This window comes from Acanthisitta chloris, unplaced genomic scaffold (genome assembly GCF_000695815.1).
Source record: "Acanthisitta chloris isolate BGI_N310 unplaced genomic scaffold, ASM69581v1 scaffold9486, whole genome shotgun sequence".
Classification (NCBI taxonomy): Eukaryota; Metazoa; Chordata; class Aves; order Passeriformes; family Acanthisittidae; genus Acanthisitta; species Acanthisitta chloris.
In genome coordinates this window covers 37,144-60,409 of record NW_008678712.1, presented here as the reverse complement: position 1 = coordinate 60,409, position 23,266 = coordinate 37,144, and the positions used below count along the sequence as shown (strand labels likewise).

At 41.6% G+C, this 23,266-nt stretch overlaps 1 protein-coding gene across 1 annotated transcript in view; it reads right to left on the bottom strand.

The window, feature by feature from the left end:
* Positions 1 to 18,959: 18,959 nt before the first annotated feature.
* BTAF1 (BTAF1 RNA polymerase II, B-TFIID transcription factor-associated, 170kDa) overlaps positions 18,960 to 23,266 on the bottom strand; it is a gene marked incomplete at its 5' end in the record, with an annotated part of 33,029 nt that continues 28,722 nt past the window's right edge. Inside the window, 7 exon segments of the mRNA XM_009077012.1 lie at positions 18,960 to 19,415; positions 19,653 to 19,823; positions 20,398 to 20,557; positions 20,717 to 20,928; positions 21,739 to 21,891; positions 22,673 to 22,798; positions 23,209 to 23,266. The exon segment at positions 23,209 to 23,266 is cut by the window's right edge and continues 22 nt beyond it. Coding sequence (XP_009075260.1) covers positions 19,269 to 19,415; positions 19,653 to 19,823; positions 20,398 to 20,557; positions 20,717 to 20,928; positions 21,739 to 21,891; positions 22,673 to 22,798; positions 23,209 to 23,266 — 1,027 coding nt within the window.

Genomic DNA, 23,266 nt, shown 5'->3' with positions numbered 1-23,266 from the left:
ACAGTTTTGTGACGCATACTTTGGTCTCTACAAAGTGAAGAAAAATGGTCTCTGGAACAGCATAACATCACCACTAAGGTAAATAATCAGTGGTTGTTCATAAAATTATATGTAACAAAATCATGTCCTCTGATACACCTTCTAGACTCCCTTGACAGCTTCAACATGTACTACAGATCTGTTGATAGACAAGTCTGAAAGAGAGACAGAGCTGGTACAATTCATATGCAAAACAATTCTGCAAAGTCCTGCCAAAACTCATGGCAAAGATACAATTTGTGATCACATCTCATCTTGCCTGCAAGATCTTTGCCTTTCAAAGTTACAGAAAGGCCTCTAAACTCGTTGTCATACTACAGAGCATGGTCAGTGTCAAATAACAAACATTAAATTCCAAGAAATAGGCAAAAATCTTGTTCATAAAGTACCTAATCCCTCCAGCTGTGCCTTGTGCATGTTGCTGCAGTCAGGGCCTGCAGCCCAGAATCACAGGACACACACATGTGCCAGAAATGTCCTGCTGAGCATTCTGCCTCTACTTTTCTCACTTCTGACTAGACCTGCATGCTATTATGTGCAAATTGTCATCAGTTCATGAATGAATGACAAGCAATGGTCACATTTCTTTGCTCCTGTTACAGAGCATCAAAGTAAGACTGGAATATGAGTAAGATGATGTTGCACAATGTGGAGGATTCTGCCTAAAGCAATTATTTGTAAGGGGTAAATGTCAGTGTAGTCATGACTTGCTCTGGAAGGTAACTAGAGTCTTAGTTAAAAGACCATATTAACATGACACATATTTGGCTTGTGGCTCACTGACTGTTGGGGTTTTTCCACCCATTGTCACTACCTGTTGTAGAATCTGTCACAGCTGAGAACTGGACAGTTTTACTACTGAACATTTACATTCACATTCCTTCATCTGCTGCTTGCAATGACAGAGGGAAAACACCAACCATGAACAAACATAAACAAAAGCATTTATCCCCTTAAGAATTGCTGCAAATGCTACGAAGTGTAAACACATTTCAACAACACCAACCAACATGTTACCTCTCTATAACAAACTCCTTAGATGATGAACACATTGATGTGGAATCACTTCCCAATGAAAATGACATGCAACATCAAAGCCCAAAGGAATGCATAAAATATAAGGGAAAAGAATGTTGTTCCCACTAATTTGAAGACAGAATTCTGTCTTAGAGATGTCAGTGGGACAACACTTCACCAGGAAACGTTTCAACTTTCACATAGTTCTCATCCAGCTTTAGACAAAACATTAATGTTACTCTGGTTACCTTCTTATGTTACAGAGTATTTAACAGGTTCTAGCCTAGGAAATGCCTGATCATTGTTTTTTTACCCACTGATTAACTTACTTAATTGAACCTAATGACCTGCAAGTGCAAGCTAGTGAAGGTGAGGTGAGGTGAGGAGAGGAAGAATGGGGAAAGATTACCAAGTAGTCCATTTTATCTCCACTTTAATTAATGTTTTATCTAGAAAAATTTCAGTCACTCTGGTAGAAATAAGCAGGACTATTCGATACCATTATAACATGAAGACAGAAATAGGGCAGAAACCAGAATCAAGAAGTCCTCCCTCCCAAGTGGGTGTTGATGCCTTTCAAGCCAACTCATTCCTTTGCTCCCACCCTCTTAGTCCAGAGAAACGTAGTTCATTTTACACAGAAGTGAAACAAGAGAAACCAGAAGCCTCCTCCAGCCACAAGCAGCATAATGCAAACTAACTCTACTGTCATGAGCATGAAATGCTCTGTGTGATAACCCACTCTGAAAAGCAACTCAATTAGCCAATGCTAAAGCACCTTGGGTACCTCTGCATCACATTTACTTACAGGTGCCTGTCTCAAGAGCATGGATTATGCTCTGACTGCCACAAACTAAACAATTAGATACAGTGATGCTCAAATTCAACACCACCTACATAACCTTGTGGATTCAGCTTTGTGACCTTGATCTGGTTTTCTTCTTCTCAGTTGAGAATTTTTTTATATACTAAAATACTTACATTAGGTGCTTATGTTGTTCTGTTCAAAAATACTAAATATTGATGCTAGACAACAGCAGAATAAAAGACCTGCCAGGAAAATGACAACAAAGTCTTGGAGTACTGAAGAACTTGCATCCTATGAGGCAAAATAAAAAGCAAGTGACAACACAGCCACCCCCAAACCTAAAAAGGACAAAAAAGCAAATCCAGAGCTAGAATGTTTTTGCACTTTTCTGCCAAGAGAGTTCAGAGGCAGAGAAGTAGCATTACTTTATGGCCATGTAATGAAAGCTCTACCCTTCAAATCACATAGGATATAAACATGCCAAGCTGTAACAGGCTCTTGCTAATGTTTTTGTTCTGGAAAAATCCATAAGATAGGAGGAAACTTCAGTGCTAAAATTCCTTCAGTAATAGTACTTCAGCAAAGTGTGGGGGAGGATGTCTCTGCTGCAGGTTAGCCTGTTATTAACACAATATCTGAGACAAACAGAAGGACTGTTCATACAAAATGGATCAGTATGTCTCTGACAGAGCCATTGCAGTCCTGGACTGAAGATGCCACTGCTCTAAACTAGGGCAATGATTACTGTCTGGAAAAGGATTTAAAGGAATATAATTTCTGCCTTGTGTGTGATTTCTTGTTTCTGAGTGACATATGAGGCCAGATAGGTGACAATGGTCTTTCAGCTGAGGAGTGATGCCAGAAATAGGACAACACCACATGACACTCTCCTTTTGCTCTTTTAAGTACCATTCAAACTCATGCTCTCCTGACCCAGTTTGGGTAGAACTTAGAACTATATTTATAGGAGCTTTTCCACTCTGGAATCTGCCTTCACTTGCAGAAAGGATGTTCTCTAATAATCAAGTTGTGTATTATAAGCTGCAGTATTGCCTCTGAGTAAAACAGTTTGGGCTAAGCCTGCCTGCTTTTGATCCCAATTTCCTAATTATTATGGATCAGTCTCTTCACCTGTGTTTCTGTCAAGTATGAAGAGTTCATGGAGATTGTTTGTATCAGTTCTTTTCACAGGGGAATTATACTGCATTCAGAATGCTGCAGGAGGTAAGAGAGTCAGCAATAGCAGTGCCCTTCTATCAGAGCGTCCTCTTAAATCATGCTCTGAAGGAGGGATGTAACAGAAATAACATTAGCCAGAAGTGAACACTTCATATCAAATACTGAAACTGAATCTTTACTCAGTTCCTGAGCCAACTCCAAGTACACTATCAATCAGATTAGAAATTTGAAGGGGGGTGGGGGGGTTGTCATCTGTTTTGTGGTTCTTGCAGAAATAGGACTATGAGAACAAACCTTTGGCCCCAGGAAATGAAGTCAGTGTGCTGTAGGCTCACCCAGCTGCAATATGCAAGTTGTGAAAACTTTGTTCTCTTAGCTTCCTGAGGCTCAGGCTGTACAGCTGAGCCAGAGCCCATGTGACTGTGAGTCTGCCCAGCTCCTGCTAAAATGAGTTCTCCCTGGCTGTCTCCAGCACACATACTGTTCCCACAGACTGAGCCTGTCATCACCAGCTGTACCACCTGCTCGGACTCCTGGGGCCCTCCTGCAACTCCTCCTATTACCAAGCCATTTACTTGTAATAGCCTCACCCTGGCAGTGGGACAAAGCCATCAGTGAAGATGCTGCTTCTCTCTGGATCTGAAGAACATGATACCCCTTCTGAGGCACTAGAAGGTGCTGATATCACCTCTCTGTCAGTTCCACATCTCCCCATAAGCACAGTCCCAGACAAGCTCTAAACCCTTACACATACCTCTCCTCAGATCAAACCTTGCTCTGAAGTATGAACAGAAGCCTTAACTGCACAGCTGAGGAAAGATCAATACCACACTGTGCTGTCTGATCTCACCCACGAACTCCATGCTCCCATTTATTGTAAAGAAGCCAGGAAAATCTGTCATAAACTGAACTCCACTTTTTACTGCTTTGCTTGGAGATATTTGAGCTGCACCTGGGAATAGCTGTGGATTTTCTGACAGAGAAGACACTATCTACAGCTGACAGAACTCCCCAGCTACTTGTGGCTTTTCCCACGGGAGGAAGAGTGGAAGATGTGAAAGTCAGCTAGGATGTAGTGTGCAGGTTGGTGTCCAAGGTACTCATTTAGCCAGACCACCTCTGATGTGAAGTTCCCTTCTGTAGTTACAGATAACTGAAAGGCCCAGGCAGTACTGCAGGAGCTTAAGACCTGCCTGTACTAATCAGCCAATGACCCTTGTAATTCCATGTTCCATCTCAGAGAGTTGCCAATCTCAAATGCTTAGGCAGGAGGCAAGAGAAATCTTATTTTGGCAACTGTGGAACAACTTTCCCCATCGGAGAATTATGCTGCAATATGTCAGAAGTCTCAGGAGATGGGAAAGTGTTTGATGTGTTTGTACAGCAGTGTCATGCATGGTCCATGCTTTGGAAAACCTAGCACTGAACAAGACTTCTTGTACAAAGGTCTTGTGTCCCAAAATCTCAATGGAATAGGCAATTACAGTTTTGGAAAGAGTTAAATACTTATTTAATGAAATAACAAGTAAGTTCACCCCAAAGCTGCTTTTGCTATTGTCTCATTTTGACCTGGGCCAGGCTGGACAGTTTGCTCTTCAGGAGAAGGATGTGCTCAGAAAGGAAGGGAAAGGCCTGCACTGTAAGGCAATATTCTCTCCCTATTATGGGCTGATTCTTCCACAGCCAGGGTGAAAGTAGCCTGAAGACATTTCCTAGTACTAGTAAATACACACACGAAAAGATACAACATATCACTGCCCAGAGGAAAGAAGAAATTCCCTCACTCATATAGGTTATAGTGCATAAAGTGAAGAATCCGTTTGTTTTAAAACTATCAGGACAAGGAATAGCACCATATTTCCTTTACTTACACACATCCCAACCAGTCCGTCCTTTCCCTTGAATTAAGCTGCAATGTCTTCTCCATGCAGCCCTGAACAATAAATATATCAGCATGAAGCTGGTGTAGCTCCATGTTCTAGCTCAACTCGTTCAATGGAGCTTACACATTGTTTTCCCAATCCTGGTGCAAAAGCAATTCCATTTCTAATATTACTCTGTACTGCCCTAGTTAGGCTCTGCAAAACTTCTAACTTTGTGGAACAAGTGCCCAACTTTGTAAAAGCTTGTGTCAAATGTTTGCCAGTTGTCTAGGTTTCAGTCCCATGTTAGCAAGTCTCAGGCTTAGCAACACACATTACTTAGCCTCTCAAAGCAAACCATCGTGTGTTTATTCCCATCCAGTTATCTGTCCAATGCATAAATGATAGATGCTCACAGGTTGATAGCTAAAGCAGATTTGCTGCCTATGCTGACAGAGCAAAGCAGGCTACCACTTTCTACCACAAGAGAGTAAAGCAGAAACGCTGTTAAATTTGGAGGAAGACTCTTGGGAGCCAAGATCTGAACAGCTACCGAAGCCAGAAATTCCCCAGTCAGCAATGCACTTTTAAACACAAGCCTGACTGACTGGAATTACTTATGTGCTTAAAATTACATGCACACTGAAGTAATTGCCAAACTGGGGCCAACAGCTATATATGACATAGTGAGCCAAAACATTCCCTACCCCAGTATGGACCAATGTTCCTGGTGCTGAACCTGCACAAAGACCTGTGCCATTAATATGTAACTGAAGCCCTTGACTGAAAAGCTATGAAGGACCTATTGCTAAACATTAAACTGGACATTTGTCCACCTGGACAAAGATCATATGGGTACATGTGCAGCACATCAAAGCCAGATGTAACCTGTAAAGACAAATGATCTGGACAGCTGCTTTCAAAACATACTCTGATGACACCCAGGGCAGGCAGATTCCAAATCCAGCTCCTGAATGAGGATGTGAACCTCAGACTGAAGGGAATTCCTCTGGTTTATTGTCTGTTGAGCCTTCTGTCTACATTTGCTCCCAGCTGATGTGGTGACACCTCATCAAAATGGTTTCTAAGAATATCATATGCATCGCATTGCTCAGAGTTCCCGCCACATAATTCAGGGCAGAGCACCACAGCACAGGGAATTAGTCCTTCGTTTCCATTTGTGGCCCTAAGAAGAGAGAGTTGTTAACTCAGCAGTTCATTTCAGAGAAAAAATCAGGTGGGCAGCTGAAAATTCAGGGCTGGCAGATCAAGCAGGCAGAGAGATTGCACAGAGTCAGGATGTTCTCTGGCACGATCTTATTTATGAACAGTGAACATGAATTCCTCTTTCTGTCAGTAGAGGAGAAATATGTGAAACAGAGACAGTGTCTGAGGTCACAGCTGCAAATGCCTTTGAAGGTGAAATTGTTGGTGTGGAAAACCTTTAGTACTGTCTTAATCAAATTTCAATGTGGGGCCAAACTGAAAAAATAAAAAAGGATGTAATTAAAAATTAAAGTCCAAAACTGTTCCTGAAAACTCCTACTCAGCTACTGCATAACCTTGAAGCTGCCTGAACTTTCTGGCTGACTAAGTTGCCTAAAGCTGCCTCTGCACAGACCCAGAACTGCCTGTCCTGGCAGAGTAGGTCAGTATATCCTATTTGCCTGAATAGTACCACAATCCAAAGAGCAACTGCTTGTGTAGACTTGCATTGCACACTTCTATCTCACACCACCAAGCCTCCACCTTTTCTCACAACTCATAAGAGCTTCAGTTACATTGACATGTTTAGGCAGAAAGGAAAAAGAACTAGACGACTGCAAGGACACACAGGTATGAGTTCCAAGTGACATTCCCACAGTGTAAAGGACAAGATCTCAGTGAGCTGTGCCCACAGCACTTGCTGTTAGCTACTGCTGGGGAAGTCGCATTGCCAAATATGAAAGCACTAACTGCCCTTGACACTGGGCAGGTTCAGAATTCTCCAACCACCTGAGAGCTAACAGCTTATAAAGATGCATCTGACTTAGAGGATTTATGAGACATAACCTGCACCTATGTGCACTGCAGGCAAGTGCATGGTGAGCATGCCTTGAGGCCTAGTAATGCTCAGGGCTAGTAATGCTTGAGGAATGCAAGTTTGTGAACCAGAAGGTGAATTAGAACAGTCCACACCGATGACACCAACAGACTCTCTAAACCTGGACCACTCCCGTGATAGAAACATTTTCTCTGATTACAGAGCACATTTTGGCAGCCACAAATCTTCTGAGGGAAAACACACAGACCCCAATTCTTGTGTTGCACCTTCGGACTAATTAGTGACACCACCTATGTTAAAGCTCCTTGTACTGGAGATGTGAGGTGTAGCAAATTGTATATTCTCTTTGTGTACTTAAATATGCCCTTCTATGATTACATCACTCATTCTCTTTATTAAAATAACTTTTGTTGGAATTTCTTTTAGCATTTCAAACAAAGAAATTAAAGGCCAGAGTAATTGCAACCATGGCTGTCTTTGCAGGTGCTCCTCATTACAACCTGGCACCAAGTCAGGGATAAGGAATTTCTCACTGCACTTATTTTCCATGCCTGTGCCATCAGGGCAGCTTAATCCAATCAGTGTTTGCTCACTTGCTGTGTCTTCTGCTGCTCATGATGGTTAAGAGGTTTCCACTCCCCGGACACTTTATCCTACGTCTCTGCCAGAGTTCCACCCATCATAGCTCTTCATCTATCTAATTCCTACAGAATGTAGCCTGACTCTATAAAAAAAGTCAACTTGGAAATAAAAAATTAATAAAGTAGATCAACTGGTAGAACTGACATGACAAGAACTTCTTGGAGAAAAAAAAGGCTGTAAAGTGTAGTCAAACCATGCATCTCCTCAGTGACTTAATTTGTCCCCCTCACTGTGCCCCAAGATCAACTGCTCTTTGGAGGAACAACAGCTTTTTTATGGCAGGGTGTGTGTGTTGCCTTGCTCTTTGTGCTGACTTCACTCTCAGGTGCTGTTGTGACAAAAATAATAAACAAAATAAAAGAAATTGAAAGTATATATAATTCTTCAAAGTAAAGCCTATATAGATTTGTTCGTTTTACAGCCTAAATATTTAACACACTGTCAAACTCCTCTCCCTCAAGGCACTAGATGGTTAAATTCTGTAACTAATCATGAGCATCTGCTTAGGACAGGGAGGTCTTCAGTTTTTACTAAACCTCTGCTGGCATTTAGGTGCCTTTGAGTCATACAGGTATCAATAAAACTGATTTGATTCCTAGCCAAATGCAGTTGAATCACTCCCAATTCACCTTCTTCAGAGGCTGCCACAGCCATGCAAGCATCTTGAACATTTATAATGTTAGCAAAAGTTTCCAGTCTCCTCCTTTCCAAGAGAATACTGATCAACTGACAGGGAAGAGCAGTAAAAGTTCTTCCTTCTCAGGCCATGCTATGACTTCCTATTCAAAGCCAGTGTTGCTAATTGTCTTTGAAAGTATTTCTGATTCATCAGTTTAAAGGCCTCAAAGCAAAGCAGAGCTTTGTTAGGCCTGGTGTTACATAAGGCAGAGAGAGAGAGATTCTGTCCTCAAGTGCTTTCAGTCTAAGTAGGAGAAACAAAAGGGGCATATAAAAGGAACAGAAGGACCGAAAACGAGTTGTCTGAGCTCATACAGCCAGTCTGGAATGCACTGGTCTCACTTGTAATACTCAATAAAGTCAGCCCTTTTTTCCAAAAAAAGCAACTAACTAATGTGATGATCTGTTCCTGCCTCCATTTCCACTGTAGAAAACATATATTGGTGTCATATAATTTTGACACAACAACTACAAGAATTTTAGAAGCTTTACTTGCTGGTTCTTTCCCACTCTGTAAAGAACCAAGGTTGAAAGTCTGATCCCTGTTTGGAGGGACTGTGTTGGGTAGAGAGGTTATGATCATTTTACATTGGCTCCCTGTCCTCAGCACTGGATTTTATTAGGTCAATGTTTCAAAGACCTGGCTATGATGTCCAATAAGGACTATGGCAGCATTCAAACAATCCTTGTACTCAGCAGAGCACAATACAAGGGGCTTCTTCTCAGAAATATCCCATTACATACACACTCAACTGAGACTGAATTAGTCAAAACCTATTCAATGTACTTATGTTAACACTACAAACCCCTTTGGATTGCAAATCAGATTGGCAAAAGCAGGAAGAAAAGGCTTGCTCAGACATTAGGAACAATTCAGGCATCCAAGCTCACAACAGTTATGACTCAATCTGGCTCAATTTCTGGTGGGCAGATGAAAATGTGTTGTTTGTACCAAATAAAGCATGAATAATGGTATTGCCTTTGTCTGCCACTTGCACCATACTGCTGCTGGAGCTCTAGGAGACAAACCCCCTCACCAGAGACACTCACAGAGAGGTCACCTTCAGCCTCCTGCTCGTAGGAGGGGCTCAGCAATGCAGAAGGCTGTTCAAGCAGCTCTCAGCTTCCCTTTATCTTGCCAAGTCCTAGGGTCAATATGGTGAGACTGCCTCTGTTCTTCGTTCTGATCCAATCATGCTTTTTCATAAATTATAACAAAGTGGTGCTCTCATCAGTGCATTTGATGAGTTACATCCTAAAGGATGCAACTCTGCACTTGAATTAACCTTTTTCTTTTACTTTATTCTCAGAAGAAGAGTGAACAAGGCTGATTTCCTCATGCTGTAAGGGTGCATTATCATTCCTTTGGCCCACTGAGCAGGATGCTGTCATCTCTGAAACAACAGGGAAATCCTTAATTTACACTGAAAAGAAGCTTAATAGATATTCGTGTGATGTGATGTAATTTGTGGGAAACAAACTCCCTTCTCTTTGTTTTGTTTCTGTATCCACTAGACAGACAAGAGAATGTTTTTCAACTAACTGTAGGTAAGTAGCAATTACATTACCAGGATTTTTTTTGCACATTAACCAGAGGACATTTTGCTTTAATGTGCATAAAATGGACTGTCCATGATACAGAGACACAACTATAGTCTCTTCCATTGAGAGGCACATAACATGCCAGACTACAGTGAGTTGCCTGATAGCCTTACACACTCACTCTCACGTTCTCTTCTTCCTATGAAACTTCAGTTTGTGTTGCATTGTGGCAGAGTTCAGGGTAAAAAGAATCCCACACAGATCCACTTGTAGCTTAGTGGGTTGCAGGACTTTACAGTAACATCATTGAACAATCTAGTCTGTAAAAATGAACACAGAAGTACTGGCACTGCCATTTCCCCCGGGTGTTCCATCTGTGTTCTGAAAGAAAAGGACAGCAGCTGTTACCAGGTATTTGTACCAGGAAGAGGAGCACTTATTTCTGAATTCAGCTTTGGCTTAGGCATGACACAAACATCAAACTGTCAGGAAAAGTTACAGGCATATGAGAAAACTGGAATTAGATACCTAGAAACACCAAGCCTGGCATAATGAAGGACATCTGCTAGCATTTCCCAGCTAATGTAAGCTCACAGGTTTGGACCTTTGCCCTCATGTCTAGCCAGATGTGAGTCGTGAGCATTGCTGTCCTGACTATGTGTTCTCACTATCACACTTTGTCTAGAATAATAGAATCATCGAGGTTGGAGGAGACCTCTAAGATCATCAAGTCCAACCATTAACCTGTCACTGCTGGAAACCCTAAACCCTAAACCATATCCTCCAGTGCCAGATCCAGATGCCTCTTCAATACTTCTAGGGATAGTGACTCCACCACCTCCCTGGGCAATCCTACTCCAGTGCCTGACTACCCTAACAGGAAAAACATTTTTCCTAACATTTAATCTGAATCTCTGTCACAGCTCGAGGCCATTCCCTCTAGTCCTCTCCCTATGGCAGGACAGGACAGACCATCCCCCACCTCTCTCCAGCCCCTGCCAGGATGTTGCAGAGAGCCATGAGGTCACCCCTGAGCCTCTTCTCAAGGCTAAACAAATCCAACTCCCTCAGCCCTTCCTCATAGGACATGTCTTCTAGGCCTTTTATGAGACTCGTTGTCCTCCACTGGGCTCACTCCAGGGCCTCAATACCCTTTTTAAAAGTGAGGGGCCCAAAACTGAACACAGCACTCAAGGTGTGACCTCACCAGTGTCTAAATGTATCTTGAATTAAACTGAGGAACTCGGTTACCCACCTGAACTGCCAGTGAACTCATGTTTTTTTAGTATGCTTTCTTTCATCTCAATAAGATGTGGACTACACATACCAAGGGGCTACTGCATTGTGGGATTTGTACAACTGCCTGTGTAACTGTTCCTGGGACTAAACTAGCTAACTGAACCGTTGCTGTACTCACAACTGTAGAGACCTGCCCTCCATTCCCCAACAATACAATGACCATTGTACCATCACTACATAAAACTTCATTGCCTCCTCCTGGGACATAAAGCCTTGGACTTTCCAGCTTCCGAAGTTTTAGCTTAACAGTATCCACCTACTTCATCTTTTTCCCCCTACTACTTATGTCTCAGAAACTCAGGTGGCAAGAACACACCACTTATGCAATGCAGAATGTCTCCAGCAGGAACACAGCACAAATGGACTTACTTTGGCAAACATAATTGCTGGGTTGGAGTTTTCAATGCATCTCTGAAAACATAATCTCTTATAATTTGGGTCCTGACTATGCTACCACCTACTAACACATAGAAATACTCACTGAAGTGGAACTGCTCTTTAGTCCCACCATGATTAACACCTGCCACAGGAGCTGTAAATTCCCTAGCAGCTGTGAGCTAGGATTAGAACAAGGCTGAGGTTTTAGTGGGTTTGGGTTGCTTTTTTTTTCTTCCAGTGAGGAGGAAAAATAAAAAGCCTAATAATAATAACATGGGAGGCAACTTTTTTTCCACTTTTCCTCTTTCTCTCCTCTGATTTCTCAAACACATGAGATTTTTTTCCCTTTCAGAATTTGCTTTGGAAACTTTAAATGCTGAATTTATTGCAATGATTTTTGGAGAAACTTCCCTTTCTGTACTTCATGTGCTCTACTGAATTTATACCATCTTAACCACCTGCATCACTAGGTACTTCCTAAAATACAATTCACAGCTCATGAAACACTGGCTGTAGGTCTGCAGAGAACTGGCCTATCACATGGCCATCCACACATGTTTTTGCAGCTAGTAACTAACCTGGATATGTATGTGAAAATACCTTCTTTCCTGATATCACATTTCCAAGTAGGCAATTCCACATTTTTATCAGTCATCCATGGGAAGCAAAGTGGTAGGACCCAACATTGCCTACTCTCAAATATTTAGAGGAATGTTTCTTGCTGCACTCTCCCACCCCAGTAAATAGAATCTACAAGTTTACACAAGACCACTGAATTTCCAGCTAATAATTCTAGTCCTCGTCTGGCCAGGTAGAAGTTTGAAATCCTGATGCCTAACATATTTGTTGTCTTGTGAACTACTTTAGTTTAAAACTCATGTCTGAGATATGGGTTTGGGCATGTGGAAATAGCAAAATGTTGAGTCTGTGCTGTAAAACACTTTGTATCCACACTACAAAGCATTATTCCAGTGGAAATCTTGAGGTATTAAGTTGTTCTGGACTTAGACAAATCTTGATGCTTTTCAGTTGCTTTGAACTTCAGTGAGTGCTGATATAGAAAAGTTAATGATATACAAAGAAAGTACATCTGAGGTCTTTCAGTATGCAAGAGATCTACTTCTGGTTTTGTGTCCTCAGCTTCAAAAACTCCTAATTAGCAGCTGGTCCAATCTTTTAATGAGTGTAACATCATTTAACTCTGAAGCCACATGCTGTTCAGATTGCCTTTCCTATTTTAATGTGAGTTAAATTAGGGTTTAAATTTTACTCATCTCCCAACTTTCTCAGCTGTGAATAATCCTCACAGCCCAGTGATTTGGCTGAGATTTGTTACCTGGGCCATGCTGCTAAATGTACCTGTCCTAGCAAGCCCTCTGACTGGGCTGGCTGACAAGTGTCTAAAAACAAAAAGAAAGGGGAAAACAGCAACAAATTCTCCTAAGCTTAATTGGGTGGTGTGAAAAACAGGTTACCTCATCAGCCTTTGTAATTTTCAGGGATTAATTAAAGGATAATGTTTGCTGCAGAGGAGTTTATGAGGCAATAAATAGCTTTTGTGGCTGATTAAATGCCAAAGCAAAGCTGATAAAGGCATCTAATTATTGCGAAAGTCATTTAGCGCCTTGAATACATCTCTGCCAGGGAGGCAGGTCTTACTCTGTGACAGATCAGCAGCAGAGTAACAAAACAGAGATGAAGCCTCCCTACCTCGAGAGACCTTGAATGGGTAAAGAGAGAAATCTGCAAGGTGTGCAACTCAGCCCCAAATCCAGGCTGATCCTCACCTGGCAGGAATCCCACAAGATGCAGATGAAGGTGGCAATTTTGCTGCTCTGCAAACACTCCAGGAGAACAGGCACCACTTCCTTGGGCCAGGCACCACTGTCTCACTGGGAGCTGTACAGACCAAGCCATCCCTGGGACGGAGCAGGGCTGGAGTGGGGCTGTGGCTTTGGGAAGGCTCCACAAGTGGCTGATTGTGTGGCATCACAGGTGCAGAGAGCCTCACACCCATCCTTTTGTCCAGTCACCCATCCATGTCTCCCTGAGGAGTGCAGCATGGTGGGACTGAATGTGAACCCCAAGCCTTGAGGAGGAGGGAGGTGATCCTGCCTGTCTACTCAGCAAGGAGCCCTTCTGAGGCCACACCTGGAGTATTGTGGCCACTTCTGGGCTCCTCAGGACAAGAGGGACATAGAGCTCCTGGAGCAGGTCCAGGGGAAGACAACAAAGATGCTGAAGGGACTGGAACACGTCACTGATGAGGAAAGGCTGAGGGAGTTGGGGCTGTTCAGTCTTGAGAAGAGATGACTGAGAGGGAACTCAGTATTCAAGCATACGAACAGGAGGTGCCAAAGAGGATAGATCAGACTCTTCTTGGTGGTGGAAACCAATAAAACAAGAGTTAACAGCAAAAACTGATGACAGCAAGTTCCACCTGAATACGAGGAAGAACTTTCCTGTGCAGTCGCTGAGCACTGAACAGATTGGCCATAGAGGTCGTGGATTCTCTCTCACTGGAGGTGTTCAAGAACCATCTGGTCACAATCCTGAGCTATGTGCTCTAGGATGGTCCTGCTTCAGCAGGGAGGTGGGGCCAGATGACTCACTGTGGTCCCTTTCAACCTAACTGATTCTGTGATTCTGTGAAGGGTTAGGCTGGACATTAGGCAAAAGTTCTTCCCCCAGAGGGTGTTTGGGCACTGGAACAGCTCCCCAGGGCAGTGGTCACAGCCCCCAACCTGGCAGAACTCAAGAATCACTTGGACAATGCTCTCAGGCACATGGTGTGATCCTTGGGGATGTCCTGTGCAGGGCCAGGAGTTGGACTTGATGATCCTTGTAGGTCCTGTCCAATTTCATAGAATCATAGAAACAACCAGGTTGGAAGAGACCTCAAAGATCATCGAGTCCAACCCTACCATGGTTACTAGACCATGGCACTAAGTGCCACATCCAGGCTCATCTTAAAAACCTCCAGAGATGGTGAATCCACCACCTCCCTGGGCAGCCCATTCCAGTGCCTGATTAATCTCTGTGTAAAAAATTTCTTCCTAATATCTAACCTAAACCTCCCCTGGCAGAGCTTGAGTCTGTGATATTTGGGATATTCCATGCTTTCATGATTCTATGAAGGCAGCACTGGGTGCTGGATTCTCAGCCAGTGTTGGGCTTGGAGCCTGTGTGTGAGGGTTGTAGTTTCTCTCTGGGTTTCTATGCAGGTGCAAGAAGCTGTGGAGTGTTTGTAACCATCTGCCACTTAAGCCTGTTTGGACTTTGAGGTTGGCTGGTTTGTTTTCTCCTTTGGGGGTGGCACAGCAGGCTCCGTGTTGGTGGTTGGAGCTACTTTCCCTGCTCAAGTGGGAAGAGGACGAAGTGGCACACACCAGGCTCCCAGGGGTAAGGCATTCCAATCTCTTCCACAGCAGTACTGCAGTGGCTTCGGCAACTGCAACCACATCTATATTGGAGGCAAATATACTGCACAGTGGGAAACTGGGAGAAATAAACCAAACTGAGCCAGGGAAAATGGGCTGATGGCAAGTGCATTCCATGCCCTTCCTCCTCCTTTGCTTTCCCTGACCCTGCACAGCCCATGTAAACTGTCAAGGGTTTTGGTGTTCTTTCACTCTTTTTGCTTTGTTTGCTGCCTTCCTCTTCAGCTGATAAATAATAGGCACAGCCAAAGAGTGATGCAACTTGTAACTGCGAGAACACACAGTTCTGCATTTTATAAACAATAATTAACTACTGCTGACTGTGCTGGCCCTGAGAAGCATGAAATGCTGATCACATCTTGCAGCTCTCACCAGGGCACCAAAGAAAGCAGAAGTATCAACTTTGAATTCTGCCACGTTGTCCTTTCCAGATTGTAAATGAACTGATAATTTAACTGATATGATGCCTAAGTGGGTGAGTGTTAAATTAGCCATAAACAAAGACAAACAGGGCAGGACAACATTAACTGTTGGTGCTGTCACTGTGGAGTCCTTCCTCTGAAAACACACTCTCTTGAATACAAGTATGGGCATTTTGACTTTATGCCCAGATATGAACTTTGCCCATGTTTGTATAGGTATCCAAAGCTTCCAAATGGACAGGAAATAGCACCTCAGTACTTTTAGTTTAGCTGACAAGGTTGTTGTGTTTTGTGAGTGATGATACTTGCAAAATCGAGGAACCAAGGGTGAACAGTTGCAAGTGTCCCAGAAGTGTTTTATGATTTGGACTGATATGTGGGCAGCATGGAGAAAGAGATGACAACACAGTGCAGCATTTTCCTAAAGCCACACTTGTTCTGATAGCACAGTCAAAAGTCAGTTTTGCTCTAAGTGATGTAGCTCTGATTCAGAAGAGAGGCAGGAATCAGAGTGTGTCATTTGCTGGGGGTTGATGTCTTTTTAATGTCTTCCTTCTCTGGCTCCAGCAGAGAGGATGACAAATTCAACAGCCTATTTTAAAGTTCTGTTCTTGCAAAAGTAGACTTTAACATCTGCATGCAAGCTCTTCCCTTGGTTTACCAGCACAGATTTCTACTTGAAGCCTTTATTTCTCAGATCCTGGGCTGTGATTGATAATTAAATCGCTCTAAGTGCAGTATGAGTCATGCAAAACAAGGTCAGAATACATAAATGTGTATCTGGAAAGAACAAGATTTAGTCAAAGAGAACTGAGCCAGAAGCAGCAGCAAAAAGCACACTGCAGCTAACCCCCCCAGTCACTTGCTGCTACCAATAAGTATTCCCAGTTTCTCCATGGAGTATCTAAGCATCCAGCCTGCATCAACTGTGAAATGGAATTACCCTGACATATGGGAAATCTCTGGCAGGCACAGACTTGGCATGGACAGCACAGCATCACCCTGCAAAGGCCCCTGGAAGCAGAGAGTATTGGAGACATGGCCAGCACGTTCCGATAGCTCAGCTATTTCTGAGCCTCTGACTGAACTGCAGAGTAGTTCCATTTGCTGTGTCCCTGAACAGTCTTTTGGCAGGATGCAGGGTATCCTACCTTTCATCCCTCCCTACTTTTCCTGCAGCTTTTGCACCTGAGTGAAGTTAAAGGCTGAAGTTACTGCTCTCTGACTTTCCCTCACAAGAAATGGGAAATTGAGCAGCAAATGTTGTACTTTACTATGTGGAATTTTCCTTTTACAACTCAGGCAAATCCTGATCTGAAATTTACTTAAAAAAACAGTCCTGCATGCCATCATCTGTAAGAGTGGATGATGTGATGATCTTTAAGATCCCTTCCAAGCCATTCTATACATGGCTCTACTCACAGGTCATGTTTTTGGGGGCCTCCAGTGACTGAACATGGTCAGTCAAGATTTCAGCTGTGTCTTCATTAGCAAGCAGTACCCTGCAATAGGAGCAGAGCTGGAGAGCAAAATGGTTGGTGCTGAAAAATCCAACAGCTCTAAAATTTTTATTTCAGCCTAAAAATATAAACACTTTTCTATTCCAGCCCAGACCCTGGTCTGGTCCAGCTGAATACCCATTAAACAGGTCAAATGCAATTAGAGGCATTCCAAGAGCTATTTCTTGCTTGAGTTCTGCTGTGAGTGAATCCACTCTGTGCACTGAGAACACTGCATGAACAGGCCAGATCATGGCAAATGGTCTGCTGGGTGGGAAAGCACAGAAAAGCTGTTCTTTAAATATTAAGGTAACTAAACCAAACTTTTTTATATACTTGGTGCAGTGTTCCTGCTGGTTTCCATTTTGAAAGACACTTAAGACCAGTCAGTACAATAATATTCTTGAAACAACTATTCTAGGTTCTGTTCCAGGTGCAGGAGTCTGTGATGTCATATCCAAGAGAGCCATCACTAAAATTACTATGGTTGCATAGCAACCTCAATGTGATAAATAACTGGTTTAAAGCAGTCCTCTGCTGGGTATTTCTCTTCCACCAGGAGCTAAAGAGTTTCCTATCACTGCAACTAACAGAACTCTTGAAGAAAAACACATGCAGTGTTTTATGACTAAAGATGTTTCTTTATTCAAATATCTTGTTATTTCTAGGCACTGTCACCAAATTACTGCATCAAGTTATCTTCAAGTATGCAGTATTCCAGCACTGTAGCTTCTCTGCCAACAAAACACCAAGGCCCATCTTGTCTCTGCCCCCATTTGGATCATCAGTTGAAAGCACAACAGAAATATTCAATGTATGAAGCTAGAAATGAACTAATAATACTAGCAACCAGCTCTAATTCCCAAAACCTTTAGCTTTCACATGGCTAAGTCTTCTCTACAGAAAAAACAAAACCAAAACAAAACTAAGCATGGACATACACAACATACAAGTTATATATTCCCAGTTTGTTTTATTTTCATGGAATGCTAATTTAGTTACAATATGGCAGTTCATAACTACTGAAATGTGACATGAATCCAACTCCAATGTTGCAGAACTGTCTTGATTTATATAGTTTTAAAAGAAATCTTATTTTACAATAGTTGAGGTCTCTGGTGGTTTTTAAGCTCTGATGCTTAAGCACACAGCAAGCTACAAACCTTAGGTTTTATATTTGTACATATATTCTATGTATTCAGACAACTGCTGTAAGTTATCTATAATTTAATATTTATAAAAAGTGCATATACTGGTACATATGCACATCTAGAAACACACTTTTACTACTGCCTCCCTTTTATAAAAAGCTGCAGAACATACAGCCATGTTATTCTCACTCACTGCTATTAAAGTCCTTTACTATTTCTGTTACACAAGTCCAACTATTCAATTACCTCAAACTGAATGTAGGTATTTCTATGTATATTTTCTCCTAAAGAAAAAAAGTCCTCCCTATTCCTTTAAGAAGCTTTAAATCATGCATCAGTTTAGTAAACAGTCACTTTAGCGTGGATTTCTTTAGAATCCTGAACAGTGTAAAATCTACTTCTGGAAAATGTCTGTCTGTATATTTAATTTCTTCTTTTAGTTACAAAAAATAGATAGGATTGAAACATACTGAATACATGCATCTCTCCGAGTGGCTATGTTCTAGCCTTATAGATAAATTAAAAAAGTACACCCCTGCTAACAGGATGCAAACATGGCCTCAAACAGGCCATTACCTGTATTTCATAGAGCTCATTACATTAAAAAGTTCAAGTCAGTTGTTCTCTCAAGATGGTGTCAAAAGACTGAAGAGCATAACATATTTATACTCAATATACAAAGGTGGGAGCAACAGGCCTAGTGCCACTTAGTTATTCAACACTTTGAAGGCTTCTAGGCTTTGCCTCTGGGTGATACAAGTCCTGAAATGATCTGAATGAAAGTTTAAGTTGAAAATTGTTGGGTTTTTTAATACACCATAAAAGCAAGTTGTGTTTAAAAGAAAAATGTACACTGAACAACCTGAAGTACTCACTGAAACAACTGTACAAAACTATTACAGATACAGAAAGAAATAATGGTGGACTTAACCTCAAACACAAGTAACACTTGTTAACAAATGTAAAAACCTGCTTTGTTTTATTCTTCTACCAAGTAAGAATTTGCAGCTGTTCAGAACAAGTAAAATTCAAACCACCTCACAATGTTTACATTTAAAGTTCTTTTATACAGTGCAAACGTTTAAGACAGAATAACTTCCCAGTGAAACAGGTGACACTGCTTGGTGCCACAGTCTTCTGAAGATTCTTCTTTCAGTAAGTCTATTTACACATTAAGCTAAAGGTTCACTCTAGATGCTTTGAAGTTTGCTGAATATCAGCAGAAAAATATGTGAACTAGCAGCAGTTGTATTACCAATATGTGATGGTTACTTTAATGAATGCATAAAGTTTTCAAGACTGTATTCAGTGTCATACTGTTCTTGATCCCATAGTTCTCCAAGGTTTTCAAGCACTGATTTCATTGATGCTTTCCCAGAAGAGGTAGAAGTATCTGCTTTTTCAGTTTTTCCATCCTGTGCAAGAGAAAAAAACCCCTAGTTAATATACAGAACAATGTTTTCAGGAATACAAGAAATTCAGGTCTGATGATTCTCTTGAAGAAATATCACATCCTCCCATTTTTCAGAGAGCTGTCCGCTGTTCATCATTCCAACTTAAAGCATTCCTGTGATTAAATTTTACATTTCAAAGCAAAGCTTTTCCCTAGGCTGACTATTTTTGGTAGGTATTTGTAAAAAGTCATTCTTTACCTTGTCAAGAGTGAACAGATCAAGAAGCTGCTCAGTTCCCATGCTCTGCAGACTTGCATTTTCTTGGCTGATCACTGTATTTGCAATATTCATTTTGAACTTTTGAAGGCCCATGATCTTCTCCTCCAGAGTGCCCCTGGTTATCAGGCGATACACGTTGACCACACGTTTCTGAGAGGAAAAAAAAAAGACACTTAGCTGGGAAATATCATCTTAGGTTTCAGGAAAGCATAAGCCTTCAGTGGTCATCACAGACAGTCTGGAAGCAGTTTGGAGTTACCCTTTAGTATTGTACTCAGGAAGTCTGACTGATGTTAGATGAAAAGCACAGCACTATGCCAGGATACAGTAGAGGCATCTGCAATTGCATCTGTACTTGGGAAGAATTCACTGCTTGTAACAGCTGTGAAGAAGACTAACAGCAGTCACTCCTTCCCTGTCCAAGCATCAGAGAAGAACATCTCTGTGGGGCTTCCCCTTCAGTTGCTTGTCTCAGTCATGTCTGAAGGGTGATCCTCCCTGGCCTCTCCTCAGCAGCTCAGGAAGTACAGAAGCAAAGGCATATAGAGTTAGGGACAGAGTACGAACACACACAATTCAGAGTGAGGAGTATCTGTGAGAAATTAGTCTGAATGGAAGCTTGATATCCCACAGATATCCCTTTTTTTATATGCTACAATCTTAACCAAATTACAGTTCAGCAAGAAAAAAACCCCACATTTAAGAGAAATGAAGAGGTTTTCACCTGCCCAATGCGATGTGCTCGATCCATGGCTTGCAGGTCTCTCATTGGGTTCCAGTCATGCTCCACAAACACTACTGTATCAGCCCCTGTTAAATTCAGTCCCAATCCACCAACGTGAGTGGTGAGCAAAAGAACATCTATAGATGGGTCATTATTAAACCTGCATACAGGAACAAGGTAAGCATGGTAAGTTTCATTTAAATAAAGAATTCATGAAGCTCAACTGCTTTGAGGCAGAGAGGAAAACAATTTTGCATCATAATAAGCAATACAGTTCATTACAGTTGGCCTCATGGTGTTATGAAGGGATAACACAGACCTGGAAACAATGGAATGCCTCTGACCAGCAGGGATGCTGCCATCTAGTCGTAAATAAGTCACTGAAGGTAACTGAGGTCTGAGAAGGTCATGCTCCACTATATCCAGCATACTTTTAAGCTGACAGAAGATGAGTACTCTGTGCTGGGCCACAACAGCTTCTGTACCGCTCTCTGAAGATCCACCATTCCCCAAACCACAGTCCAGCAGCAGCTGAAAGCAACAGAGCATTAAAGTATGTCACCAACATGACAGTAGATCTCATGTAAATATTGACATACATGGACTACCAAAAGTAGAAATGAGAGAAACAATAAGCTACAGAAGGAAGACTAAGTGATAGATACATAAATGACATAAGGCAAAGCTTGGCTTCACTGTCAAGCTACGAAAAAATTTAAGAGTCATCAGACGAGTCATTTTCTTAATTTAGCTTTTCTTCCAATAGAACTTAGAATCACAGAACCAAGGTTGGAGGAGACTGCTAAGACCATCAAGTCCAACTCTTATCCTGTCACTGCTACAATCCCTAAACCATATCTTCCAGAGCCAGATTCAGATGACTCAAACACCTCCAGGGATGGTGTCTCCACCACCTCCCCTGGGCAAACCTATTCAAATGCCTGAACACCCTAACAGTGAAAAACTCCTTCCTAGTATCTAATTTGAATATTGAATTTAAGTATATAATACAATCTAATTTTATCAAAGTAATAGTCTCTTGCATAATAAATACGAGCCATTTTTTTCTGCACCAAGAGGAAGAGGAATAAAACAAAAAAAAGTAATGCTTTTGACATGGCAGCAAAAGTTATGCAAATGTCACTGCCTTGAAGTAAGATTGTGCTTCACCCTCCCCCATGAATTATCAGGAAAAATAGGGCACATCCCTGAAACACCCTTGTAGCTTTCATTTGCTACTTCATTTTAAGATGACTTTTCATATTGATGGAATCTTAAATAAAACTTTCTAAATGATAACATCAGTAGAGACAGATTTAGGAAATTTAAGGCACAGCTCACTTGTTTTAAAGCAGACAGCTTGGGTGCATGTTGGATATCTCGAAGGGAGGAATTCTGAGCTGCAAGTTGCTCTGTAATTCTTTTGTATTCAGGATGCTGGGCTGTTAGCACTAGTGCTGGATGATTGCATAGCTTCCTCAAGTATTGCAAGGCCTTGAATTATCGAGAAAATGAAGTACAAAGAAATGGTTAGCAAAAACAGTTGGAGAAAGAATGAACAAAATGGATTATAAATACAAGGGCCACTCAGCTACAGTCCACAATCCGGACCTCATGGTTTATACTCATGATCATAAAGCTGCATGTTTGTATTAAGAAAACCTGTATTTCAAATTGCATCCCAGGACTGTTACATGCATCTTGGTCCCTGTGGCAGGAAAAGTGCAAATACTACCATTTCCCAAACTTTCATCTGAGTGTGGTAGAGGAGATGGGCCTGGGAACAGGGCAGAGCCCTTGAGAATTGTTGTTTCCAGTCAGCCAAGACTTCATTTGCAATTTTGGTAAGATCATGAACCATCACAAATTCAGATCTAACCTTAAGAAAACTTTTTGTGTGTGTTTCAGAATCTTAACATTGTATTGTAACAGCTGATTAAATCAAAATCACTTCCCTTCTTGTTTTGAGGTTTTGCTCCTTTGGCAATCAGTTTTTAATTGAGAATCGTATCCAAGATCCACAAATTAGCTGAACACCAGTTAAGCAAATCACATTAAAACACACAAGACAGTGTTATGCTCATGCTTAAGGCACAAAACTATAATTTAAACTTAACAGCTATATATCACACTCCAGGCATAAATATTTTACTTAGATCATATGTCCACAAATGTCTAAGTTCACTATTTCGATATTCATTCTTTATAAAACCTGTAAGTACAGTTACCAGAAATAAATGTAGTAAGTAATAAAAATTACTGAAGAAATCTGTACCTGAAATACATGACCTGTAGCTTTAAGCTTTGGTTTCTCAGTTTCTTCATTCAGTGAAATTGAAGAAACTGTTTCATCAATGTCACATTTGGCACGAGACTTGGCAAAATCTTCATAAAGCTGAACCTGCAGACCAGGCCCCAGACAAGAGAGTAAGCATCTTTTTCCCCAACAGATGATAAACAATTCCTAGTTATCATATATCAAGAAATGTATTTCCTATGCAACACAAGATAAACATTATCAGTGGAATCTCTTGCCATGTTATTTTCTTTCTGTTTGGAAAGTATTCTTTAAGAACAACCTGCAGTGCCTAGGTATCATTCTGGTACAACAGTCCCAGTAATTAAACTGAAGAATTACTCTATTACATCAGGACTGAAATTAGTTAAACCTATGCTAGAAAACCCTTACATCCCTGTGGTCCCAGAGAAGGTCAGAACTGACATCAGACTGACACAGGAATACAGATGTGGCTCCTTTGTGGTCTTAACTGTGCTGAAAAAGCTAAACTCTCAACCACTTTGTAAGCATACCTGTAGAGGGCTGAGAATGCAGTAATAATCTTGAATAATTTTGGGTGGAAGATCTTGC